Genomic DNA, 12,859 nt, shown 5'->3' with positions numbered 1-12,859 from the left:
GCTGCAAAATCAACTCTTAAAGCTGATAAGCAAGGTGAGCATTATTCATTTCATGCTTAATTGTTTATATTTATAGAAATAATATATACTGTTACAATGATTTATACCCAAGTGTTATTAATTCTATGTTGCTTGTGACAAAGATTTAATATTAACATTTTTGTAATTACTGCAGTCACATGCCTTGAAGAAAAAGGGTCATTAATTTGCCCCAAACAATCACAGACTATTGAAAGTCTTCTTCCTGATGAGGAAGATCTGTTCTCTGGTGTAATTGATGAATTGGGATGTACCGCTACTGCAAATAGTGATGATGAAGATTATGATCTGTTCAGCAGTAATGGAGGCATGGAATTAGAAGGGAATTCTAAATTATATATTAGTCAACATAAGTTTTTGACCGCTGAAGGACTTAATAGTGATCAAAGCAGTTCAGACTATTTAGTTTCCAGTGAACATCCTTCCAGAACACTTCTTTTGAAAAATGTGGATAACAGAGTTGAAGATTCAAAACTTAGGGCTCTTTTTGAGGTGCATAACTGCTTATCACTGTTACTCCTTCTTTTACTTAATGGTTAATCCTTATATTCTTATATTGAGTACTTTCCTTTATCAGCAATATGGATATATACAAACTTTCTACACAACTTGTAGAAGTCAAGGTTTTGTGATAATATCATATTATGACAAAAGGGCTGCTGCTATTGCGTTTAGCAATCTTCAAAATATGCAACTGGAAAATGAGAAGCTTAACATAGGTTATTTGAATCCAAAGGTACATGACCAAAATGAGAAGCATTTTTTTTATAAATATTTATGTGTGAATTTGTTGCTGGATTCATTTTGACTTTACAACTTTGACTCATAAATAGGATACCTCAAGACAGTACCTGATGAGGCCAGCCTTGAGGTATTAAATTGTGATCCCTCTATATCAAATGAAGAACTTCACCAAATATTCAGCAATTTTGGAGAAATTGAAGAAGTAAGTTACTGGTTGAACTTTATATCATTTAAATGACATGATGAATCATCCTTATGTGTTTTTTCTTTTTTACTGACAGATATGTGGAACTACACATCAGAGACGTATTAAGTTCTATGATATTCGAGCTAGAGGGGCAGCTATTAATGGATTAAGTAGTAGCAATATGTTGCACGGGATCAAACTTGAAGTAAGCTATCCAGAACACGCTAAAAGGTATTATTTCATTATTTGTAATTAATCATCTCTAGCATTTTCCATAAGTTCCCAAGCTGAGATAACGATAAATCTACGATATGTTTAGTTTTTTGTTCTAAATCTGATAAAATCCTATCTCTTGAATTACTAACAACTATCTTTCTATGCAGCGTGATGCAACAGTTTACTCACGGACTAATGCAAGATCACCTTAGATCATGTCAAAACCCTAATAGCAACTTGTTACCACATGGTATGTGCTTGAAGGATGAATTAATCTATGGTGTACAATCACCAATCCAGACAAATTGTTGTGTTCCAAATAGCTTTCAATCTACTGTTGGGATTCCCTCTACTTATAATAATCCTCAATTTGGCCACAAGACACATATTATTCTACCGATCAAGCTTTCCATCCGCAATCGGTACCCATCAACTGCAATGGTCTTGTCACCTTTGACTCTTTAAACTTGGAAAAAGTTAGTTTTACACCAGAAACAAAACGACAACCATCTTCATATGCTCGGTTCATATGGCCCACAAGTGGAACACATGTTTGGAGGTCAGTATTCTCTATCTCTGTCCATAAAGTTTTCATTTCTATTTTAGTTACCTACTCAAATTATCTATCATGATAATGACAGGCTCTTCAAGAATTGCCAGGCCAGCACTGAGGGCACATCATCCTGTCTTGAACCGTTCTAGCTCCTTCCAGAATCAGCATTTAAGTCCTGTAATCTGGTCATACTCGCCTCCATTCAATACTGATGGTGTTTGTGCTCATACCACTTTCCAATCCCAAAAAGTGCGGTTTTAGTCGGTCAAAGGGACGGGCGAGAAGAACGTCACATGGAAGGCATGACGCTCTTTCCTGTCAGACAGACGATAAACAGTTTGAACTTGATATTGACCGTGTCTTGAGCGGGGAAGACACCCGAACCACGTTGATGATTAAAAATATTCCAAATAAGTACGTTAACATCTGTATCTTTATGTTTTTCATAATACTTGTTTTGCAGTTATTGAATCCAGTGTTATTACTGCAGGTACAGTTCAGCAATGCTATTGTCTGTAATCAATGAACACAATCAAGGAACTTATGATTTCTTATATCTTCCTCTTGACTTCAAGGTAAGAGTAGTATACTATTATTTGACATTTTATTCCCGTGTTATAAATTTTACCATCTATAATCATATTTAGAGCTGTAAACGAACCAAATTAGGCCCTGTTTATGTTTGTTCGTTAAAACTTTTACTGGACAAGCGAACGGTTCATGAAGAACGAAATTACTTGTTTGTGTTCGTTCATTAAGAAACTGAATATGTTCGTGAGCGCTTCATGAACACAAACAATGTTTTATAAGATTTGGTTAACCGAGTTTGTGTTGGTGTTAATTTTAACATTCATATTTGTATGTTAATTTACTATAAATTAATTACATAATACTCATATAAATATATTTGTTTTATAGTTAACAATTTTGCTCAAAAATATATATAAAGGAAAAACCTTTAATGAACATAAACCAAACAACAATTGAAAGAACATGGTCTATGTTCGTGTTCATTCATTTAGTTAATCGAACGGAATTCTTTGTTCATATTCGTTCATTTATTAAAACGAACGAGAACATTAACGAACTTCCCGGCGAACAATTCGTCGAACGTTTGTTTCGTTTACAACAGTAATCATATTATTGTGTTTGCTGTTTAACAGAACAAGTGCAATATGGGGTATGCGTTTATAAACATGACTGATCCACTTCAGATAGTGCCATTTCACAAGGTAAGTTTCAATCCACTAAATTCTCGGTTATGATTTAATTTAATGAAAAGAAATACAACAATGGCGTATACGTTTGCAGTCATTTCATGGCAAAAGATGGGAAAAGTTTCATAGCGGAAAAGTGGCATGTCTTGCATATGCTAGAAATCCCAAGGAAAAGCTGCCTTAGTTGCACACTTTCAGGAATCAAGCTTGTTGAATCAAGATAAGTGTTGCCATCCTATTCTCTTTACTACCGATGGCCCGAATGCTGGAAGTCAGGTAACATATCACATTCTACAACGATTTTTAACGTGCCAAATTTCAATCATGAAGCTGTTGAAAGTTGCCAAAGTGTTATTTGGTTATGCTTAAAGTTGAAACTCCTAAATTGATCTATTCACACAAATTAGTATAGCTTTTATTCATATGAATTGTATTGATTATTCAAAAAGTTTCGAAAGAACAAAACGTGTTGCTATTATAACTTGGCCCGACCCGTTACCAAGACTGGCCTATCAAAAGTCCCACGATCAGGGCATTGGAAAATTGAATCTATAAAAGTTTTGACTTTTGATGCATATCAAGTAGAGGTAGGAAACATAGTTTCTGTAAAAGGTCAAAACGGGTTGAACCAAGTTGAATTGTCGCAAAGGTCAAAGCTTATAAGTAAGGGGTGTGCATGAAACTGAAAAAACCGATCTGTACTAAAAAAACCATAAAAGGCAAACTGAAAAAACTGAACACAAGCAAAAACGACAATTTGGTTTTATGTTTTTGTAAAAAACCGAATTTACGGTTCGGTTTTGGTTTTGCATGTAATAAAAACAGAAAAATCCGAACTGAACCGAGTTTATAGATTTTCATTTTAAGTAAGTTATAAGGATGTAATAAATAAGGCAACTCAAAAAATTTAGCCCAAATGTTTAATAATTTGATTAGTTATTAAGTAACAAATGATTTAGGTCTAAACTCATTATTTTGGGCAATTTTTTCCGACCCAAGATTCTCAAGCTCAAATAAAACGAAAAACCGAAAACTGTAACCGAATGGTATTCAAAAAACCGAAGTTTTGGTTCGGTTTTAGCCCAAAACCGATCCAAACTAAACTGTGCACACCTCAACTTTTAATCCACTTGACCGGTTACATATATAAATCCAACCCAAAATTGACCAATCATCAAGTAAACGGGTTTTAAAATGCCATAAGTAATCAACTTTATAATCAATGATTGTCAAGTGTATCATTTATTTTTATTAATAATCGTATATAATCAAAGTCGATTTGTTTACGTGTGTAGGAGCCTTTCCCCTTGGGTCCAAACGTTCAATCAAGACGACACAAGAACCGGTCTAACGCCCACAAAGTGAATGCAAACCAAGAGTTGTCAAGTTCCTTAACATGGGAGTCTTATTATCACTTAAAGGACACCATCTGAAATCTAATTTTCCAATGTGGCCAAGTTATCAAGCAAATTATTAACCTTTGCATACTTTAATATTTATAACTTTTTGAGTTTATAACAAGGCATTTTGACTCTATGTCTTGTTTTGTCATCTAATTTTAATAATTGTTAATCAGCCGAGCTAACTTTCACAAATTGTTACTAAGATATTATACCGTTTTAACTCGTCAAGAAGTGTTAGGGATTAACGCTCACATGGACTGAACACAAACATGAAAGCAAATAAATGAACATGAAGATTTAATGTGGTTCTGTCTAGACTGGTCTACTTTCACAGGTGGCAACGTGAGTTTATATTTTATTGAGTTCTATTCCACCTCTTAGAAAGAAAAGAACTTAAATCAAAATACTTAATAGTATGGCGATGCATTTATACAAAACTTCTTCCCTGAGCACACACAATGGAATCGTAGACAATCAAGTGAAATCCAATCCAATAAATAATTTGATCTACGGACAACATCATTGTGGTAAAGGTCGTCATAGAGAGACGAAACCAAGGTTTCTAACTTAATAAGCAAGAGATCTCAAACGTTTCGGGCTTAGGGCCGGTTAAGGTTTACCTATCTCCTCTTCTGTGATTTCAAATTAAACCAGGCCTAAAAATGGCCTACGAATGCAACAAATTATATGTTTTTGGTTAATTAAGCACAAAAGCAATTATGTCAAAATATATTGGTTTTATTGACGTTTTCTAAAATACGATAACCAAACCAAAAATATATTCCTAGTTGTATTATTTATTCAACGAAAATAGTATAAGTGAAATCGATAATTAAATACTTATGTATTAAGTTGCATGCAAGTAGATTATTTATCTGCAATATCTTTACTACAAGTCCAATGTTCTAATGTAAATACACGTAATAGTTTGTTCAATATACAACCAATTTTAAATAGAGAACTGAGCGTACTTTTTCATACAAATTTATGTAGTGCATAAAAAATAATTAGAACCGGCAAATTTTAACCAAATCACCTCATTTTTATATATTCGGTACGTTTATGAACGAAAGGTATTTTTATTTTGAAAATTGCCAATCTATTAAATATAATGTCAAAACTAAAAATTAAAAAAATTTCACATATAACATGAAAAGAAAAAAAAAAGATTACAATTTGTTCAAGAGATGAAGCTATTGAGACAAAACTCTTTCACAACTCCAAAACTATCACACATATGTGATGTGCAAATCAACTCTAAAACACACAAGGATTTGTGTTTCTATCAAAAGTGAAACATATTCATAGTCATTCTCTTCTTTTACTCGTAATCTGGATAGATCTAATGCCTCACGTTTGATTGGTCCCACACGTTGATATAGGACAATCGAGCCATAAGATCTATCCAAATGATGAGTAGGGTGAAGAGAATGAGATCGAAAATTGCACACGAAATATGATAGAAAGCACTGGTAACATGTATTTACAATTTTGTACATGGTCATGTACTTGGGTGAATATCTCGGTTTTTCATGAAGGTTAAGAATTGTGAAGGTAGTTCTTCCAAAGCGATTGAACGACCGACATTTCTGTGCCTACATGCAAGAAAAACAAATAAATCGAAAAAAAAAGGTCAACTCTCGGTTTTAAAAAACTTTTCCAACTCTTTTATATAGTTACCAATCTTACAAAAAGTTGAGTGTAATATAGTTACCATCCCCGATTAATCGCTATTTGGTCAAAATCGGTCGAAATTGAAAGATTTATATATAAAATTTGGTATATATTTATATTTAAAAAATTACATATAAATTTCAATCTGATTAATCCCTATTAATCCCGACTAATCGCTAGTCTCCACCCCACCACCCTACCAGCGGCCTAGTGAGTTCTACAACACTTGTTATAATTACCTTGTACATCTCGAAACGGAACAAATTGGACTATGTCACGTGTTGCAACACGTCCCGTCGAACTTTCAAGCCTCTCTCCTTTGTCAGCATCCAAAATCTGCCAAACATTAATATTGAAGACAACAACATCCCGTATAAGTAATATGCAATACTTGAACGGAAACAAAAAGGGTGAAAAAGCAATGTTAGTACCTCCATCTCCTTAAAGTCGGCCCCACCAACCCCGACAATAAGGATAGATAGTGGCAGATCAGATGCATTCACGAGCGCGTCTCTTGTTTCTTGCAGATCAGTTATCACTCCATCCTGTCACATTCCCCGCATGGTTAGCTTATAACAAAACAATGAAATGATATATAGTTTAGCGAATGGTGATGTATACCGTGATGGATTAATAAAACAAAGTATTTCTTTTTCATTAGCTGCTAAAGACTGGCTGGCAATCCTTGCTGCAGCGGTAATCACGGGTCCAAATAGGGTGGGCCCGGCAAGTGTGACATTAAAAAAGGGCACTCGTGTATGCCGTCATAATTCCATGGATCCCATCAACCTAGAAAGATAACAAGTAACGTAATAAATCAATTTAAAATATCAAGAACTTGAATAAAACAAATAACAGAATAAGTTTTACCTTTGAGTGGCCACTGCTCCCGTTTAGGTTAAAACAATGAGAGACGGGACCGTCGATTGGTCGGTGCTCCAAAACCCCATGCATGAAACTTCCTCTCGGAATCATAACATTGCAGTACCTCGCCAGCATCTAGTATTGCCTAAAAATATATACAATACCATAGTTATAATTTTAAATGTTTATATATTTTGTATAAAATACGCAAAAATCCAATTCCTACCCTCTGATATGCATTTGGACGTCCAGAATGGTCTATATAATGTAAAGAATCTGGTAAACGAGGGATTTCCATTTGAGGCTGAAAATAGAACATGGAAGATTATGAGTTTTCATACATAGTATCTCATTAAAATTAATTAACTACTATAATGATTATCTACATGATTCAAGTATAGTAACAAATATAATAAATATATCTTTATTCATGATGGTTCATAAAAAATAATTTTGTTTTTAATGTTAAGGCAACATAAAACTGTTTGTAGCTTTCAAATCTTTGTTGTACTGATTTTTGAGTAAGTATATGGAGCAAATGAAGATAAACTGGAAGAAAAAAAAACTCTTTTATTTATCATAATTAACTTTATTGTTTATCCTTCTTACTGTTAATGTGTATATATTGTTTATCACTGTTATTTTTAAATTCTGGGTTTGATCATTTTGATATTATATCACTGTGGACTAAGAAGAGAAAAGTAAACTGCAGATTTGTATCGTTTTGACAACTGATAGGACTCTTCTTGAAAATTCAACAACTATAAGGTCAAAAGATGCATATGCATTTCTAGAGAAGGATCAGATACCTGTGAAATCTATGGCCACCATGAAGCTCAATTCAAAGCCATTGTCCAAGTAATCGAGGAACGTATGATGAACACTTTTCCGAAAACTTGTCTGCATATAGCCGACTCTTCAATACCTGCATTCAGTGTTGTATATATATATTAAAAAGAGATAAGATGACACAAACTTGGGAGGCACATATGCACTAATTTATTTTTAAACCTTAGCTTGCTGGTCTTTCCCAACAGATACGGGTACAAACATATGCTCTCCTTGCCCACCAGAAGATAATTTTTCCAAATCAGCAAGTGACTTCTGAACTTTGCTGAATACATTATTATCTTTAAATTGTCACCATTTTGGTCTATTGAAAAACTAAAATAGAAGTTACTGTAAATGTAATTTACTTACCCGAGTAAATCTGCCTCCGTTACTATTAAAGTTAAAGCACTCGATAACGAGTGGTGTTCCCTTGCTTCCAGCTCGTGAGATACTTATGGAGACAGGTTTCCACATTGGATTTAGATCATTTTTCAAAACCTCTGTTTTGCTAATTGGAACAGGATTACCACTCTCCACACATTTAGAAATTACTAAAAAAGGGTCCTGCAAAAAACATATGAAATAAAAATCAATGCTAGTCGTATTATGAATTCACATTTAGAAATTAGACGAAATGAATTTATGATATATTGATCAGAAGTTACATACACTTTTTGAGAAAATTTCCTTATTCTCTAAATCAGTGCATCTAAATACCAACTCAGCTGTAGTTTTTGAGACAGCACATTCTTCTGCATGAACCTTAAGCTGCCCTAATTTCCTTAAATGAGTGGAGCTGGTAGATCCCACTTTTTCCCACAAGATCTATGGCCACTGTGCGGTCTCGTTTGGTTACTATCTATGTAAAAATAAAGTCAGCATATGACATTTACAATAAATGCTTTGACTTTACGTATACGTGGTGTGTGTTTATAAAACATATGAATAGTTAATTACCTCAGATAATAAACAACTAGCCTCGCCCAGAAGTTGCTGTTCATCCAACTAAGCATCTGTAAAACAATAATATGTCATTTCAAGTTCTAAAAGACATATTATAATACGAAAAAGCTAAGATACCTTTTCTTCGATTCCATGAAATTGAGTATCAATATCATACACATGGAACCTGTGATAGAATATGATGGTAAATGGCACTCAAAAATATATATACGTGTAAAATACAAAGGATTGATTGAGTTGCAAACTTACACTAGTGTCTGAACCACCTCAAAGTAATAAGTAATATTCACTTTTTTAATCCATTGGGGACTTAACGAATTTAGAACAACTTCAGTACGACCAAGCTCTTGCAATGAACCGTCCCTTCCTTTTGTGTGCATAACTACCATAGGATCACTCTATAAATGAAACATATATGTGTGAGAAGCAGGCAAACTTTCATGTATAAAGATGAAGACCTGTGTAGTTAAAAGCAAGTTTCACTTTATTCATAAGCTTAAAACAAATCGAAGCAAAAAAATAAATAAAAATCTTTTGCTAACTAATGACGACTATCAAAGAGATGAAAAATGCTATTCCTGGTTTTTTTTTCTTGTACTATATTCTCATATATATGCTACCAAAATTCTATATATCACACTAAGCTATAAGATGCATCTAGTATAACAACTGTGATAGCCAAATCAACATTAGGAAAATAAAAAGAGTTCTCAATTAAGCATATTCTAGATAGAAAGCAACCAACCAACCCTGGAAAGCACATCCCGGTCACGCAAATTTGCAGCAGATAAGGATAGCTGCAAGAATATATTAATGCATCAGAGAAACAGAATATGAGGTAATTAAGAACCATAAACCGTATTACAATAGCTAACTCATCGTTAATCATGTGATTATAAATGTATAGTGCAAAGTGAACGAGTTAAGTATAGGCCAGCAACACCTTGCCAGACACACTGTTCCTGTACCATTAAGTATATAATTCAACACTTATTTTCAGTTTTTAAATGCAGAATCAACCAATATTTAAATACAATTCAACACCAGTTCCTTTTGCAACTTTAGCAAAGTGATCAAGTTATTAAGGAAAGTTTCTAAATCCTATGGTTTTCAATTCAACCAATTTGACATCAAAAGACAAGTGAACCTTATTCTAGGTCAAAGTTTACAACTACTTGTTGCTGCACTTTAGGTATCTTGAGATATTATTAAACTACCTGCCTCAACATCAATGTGCATAGACTAGTATAACACTATAACATCCCTCATTCCCTCGACCAACGGCAAACCATTAGACACAAGTATATAATCCTCTACCATGTTAAACCCAAATTACAATTATGAATACAATCTCACAATTACACCATCATTATACACATCTGAGCCAGGGACTCTGATTCGGTGCATACAATCGTCACCATCGTACTCATCTATACAACACATACAGATTACAGAAGCTATCAACAGTAAGCATATTAACCTAATATAATTAAACTGATATCAATAGATAATATAACATCAATGTGCATAACTTATTCAATTAATTCATCAATTAAACACGTGCGTCATCAACTCAACACTTAACCAGTCACTATAGCTAACTTAAGCCGGAATGCTAACGTACGCCGACCGTAGGCGATACAACAAATCAATACATACATATTATTACAGAAGCTATTAACAGTTAACATATAAGCAGTTAATAATAATAATAATAATAAACCTCGATCTGAGTGTATAGGCCGTGGTAACCACGAGTTCTGAGAAAGCCTTCAACGGCGTCGTTTGGAGCATTGGCGTCATGATGAGAAGATCCGCCGATAGCAGACTGACCGCCGCCGCCGGTGACGGTGCCGTTGCAGCAGTTGCCATAGTAACTGCCGCCTGTGATTTAGGAAATGGATGAAACTGAAAGCAGCAAGTGAATAATAATAAGAAGAAGAAGAAAGAAAGAGGTGAGAATAATAATAATAATAATAATAATAATAATAATAAGTAGTAGTAGTAGTAAGGATGGCCCACTTTGTATAAATACTCGCTGCAAGGAAAGCGCGTTTTATTTTCGTCTTTGTTTTTTAAATGGATTTAGATTATTCTTTACGTGCTCGGATAATTAAAAAGCTTAGAATGAGCTGTGGTTTTTGCGGTTGAGCCTTGAATAGAGCTCGCTTGGTATTGAACATGATTTCGAGCTTGTTTAAGCTAAGTTGAGCCTTAATGATTGTATTAAGTTAACACTTTACAGCCGAGATTGAGTTAGCAATTCTATCAGTCTATGTATTAGTTAACACTTTACAGCCGAGATTGAGCTGAGCTTTGCTTGTTGAAGGTACTAAAGTGAGTTCGAGTTGAGATTAGGCTCGTTTATAGTTTTTCTCCAAATATTTAAAAAAATAATTGATATATAATAGATTAATAACAAATAAACAAGTTGAGTACGAACCTTGAAAAAACAACTCGCAAGCCAAACTTAAACTCGAGTCCTTGTAAGACAAAACAAGCCGAGCTTGAGCCTAGTCGAGCTCAGACTCGGTTTTGTTTGACTCATTTACACTCCTAATTATGTGTAAGGGTCCTACTAAGAACACCCTCCATCTCTCTATACGCTCCGTTATAGTAAACAGGTGTTTGATGCCCCTAGAAAAACCCATATGTAAAATACAAGTTGTAAATTTTGTATTATAATTTTCTAATAGATTACTTGTTTGATACTTTTCAATGATATTTTTAAACTTTAGATAAAAGTTAATGATTATGTATGCTTTTAGCTTATATATTATTTAAAAGCAAATTAGAATGGTTTTATTATGCTATAATATTTGTGAATAGTGTAATTTTATTACGATACAAATTATAAGAAGTGTAATAAAATTAAGCTAACTATAAAATTATAGCGTGATAAAATTACGCTACGTGTAAATTTATAGCGTAAATAAAATTACTCTGGTTAGTGGGCGAAGCTTGAACATAAATGTCGATGGGGGCGGACTCAATATGTATAAAAAAATTCATAAACTAGAGGGACGTGAGCTCAAAATTTCGGTCGGAAACGGGTAAATTTACACTATGTGTAAAATTTTTCGGCCGAAAAAGGATAAATTTACACTACCGAGCGAAAAAACGGAGGGGTCGGGCTCAAAATTTCGGTTGTGAAAACGGGTAAATTTACACTATGTATACAAATTTTCGGAAACAAAAAGGGATAAATTTTACACTACCGAGCGAAAAAACGGAGGGGGCCAGACTCAGATTTTCGGTCATAAACGGGTAAATTTACACTATATATAAAAATTTTTAACAATAAAAGCATAAATTTACACAATCGAGCCGAAAAAACGGAGCCTGGCCCTAACTAAGCTTCGTCCTTGACTCTGGTTACATTTTTAAGTATTAGTGTAATTAATTATACATGTTAATTATTGCCTCTGCACCCAAGTTTTCTTCAATTTGTATTGTACGCATAAAAAATCCTGTTAATATTATATCAAACTCCGTTTCTACAAATAAGATAGTAGGATAAGGATCAAAACTCAGAGATGAATGTTTAACGCGAAATAAGGACAAAGACGAAAGTTATGTGAAAGACTATTAAAGTGAATTTTGGTGAACACGTGTTTTGTAGTATGTGTAAATTATGCTATGTACTAGGTTATTAACCCGTGTACGACACGGGTGGAAATATTGATATTTTCGAACAAACACATGTCATTTGAAATGACAACATAAGTTGTTATATGTTATTCGGGACGACAACATACTTAAAATTGTAAACGATATTGGTACGAAAATAAATGATTGTGAAACACAAAGATAAACCCAAATAACATTCAAATTACAATCTTTGTAAACATATCAAAGGTTAAAAATGTAAAATTTATAAGCTACAAAAAAAAAAATCCTTATAAATCATATTTATTCTTTATTTGTAACTTTGTCTTCCTTGTTAATATAAGAATTCTAACACCACTCTTCGTTCTTGATAAATCTACACAGAGTTGTCTATGTGTAAACATAGGGTCTTTGAGGATATGTCAACTCTTGCTAGAGATTGACCTTGACTTTTGTTAATGTACAATGCAAAACAGACTACAACTGGAAAAAAACTACATTCTCTTCAATTTAAACGAAAGTTTATCATCTGAAGGTATTAGACCACAACGAATTATAT

At 33.5% G+C, this 12,859-nt stretch overlaps 1 protein-coding gene and 2 pseudogenes across 3 annotated transcripts; 2 read left to right on the top strand and 1 right to left on the bottom strand.

The window, feature by feature from the left end:
* LOC143559917 (protein MEI2-like 1) lies at positions 1-4,492 on the top strand (annotated as a pseudogene). The gene is made up of 11 exons (XR_013140021.1): positions 1-34; positions 176-531; positions 617-775; positions 873-985; positions 1,065-1,201; positions 1,354-1,745; positions 1,828-2,153; positions 2,230-2,314; positions 2,903-2,971; positions 3,051-3,232; positions 4,252-4,492. The product of XR_013140021.1 is annotated as a protein MEI2-like 1 (transcript).
* LOC143559916 (protein MEI2-like 5) lies at positions 176-1,651 on the top strand (the record flags this gene model as incomplete). The annotated part of the gene is made up of 5 exons (XM_077048343.1): positions 176-531; positions 617-758; positions 873-985; positions 1,065-1,201; positions 1,354-1,651. Coding segments are annotated over 5 exons (1,046 nt in total), but the record flags the coding sequence as incomplete, so codon positions are not given.
* Positions 4,493-5,522: 1,030 nt separating the features above from the next.
* LOC143559915 (protein BONZAI 2-like) lies at positions 5,523-8,733 on the bottom strand (annotated as a pseudogene). Its single transcript, XR_013140020.1, has 10 exons — positions 8,686-8,733; positions 8,398-8,587; positions 8,112-8,292; positions 7,909-8,027; positions 7,707-7,822; positions 7,124-7,201; positions 6,904-7,042; positions 6,465-6,822; positions 6,273-6,369; positions 5,523-5,954 (listed from the first exon to the last, which is right to left on the bottom strand). The product of XR_013140020.1 is annotated as a protein BONZAI 2-like (transcript).
* Between the last annotated feature and the right edge of the window lie 4,126 nt (positions 8,734-12,859).

This window comes from Bidens hawaiensis, unplaced genomic scaffold (assembly GCF_021521415.1).
Source record: "Bidens hawaiensis isolate Kalapana, Puna unplaced genomic scaffold, B.hawaiensis_p1.1 tig00020120_1, whole genome shotgun sequence".
In the NCBI taxonomy this organism is placed as follows: Eukaryota; Viridiplantae; Streptophyta; class Magnoliopsida; order Asterales; family Asteraceae; genus Bidens; species Bidens hawaiensis.
The sequence above is the reverse complement of the archived record's forward strand: the minus strand, read 5'-3'. Positions and strand labels throughout refer to the sequence as shown.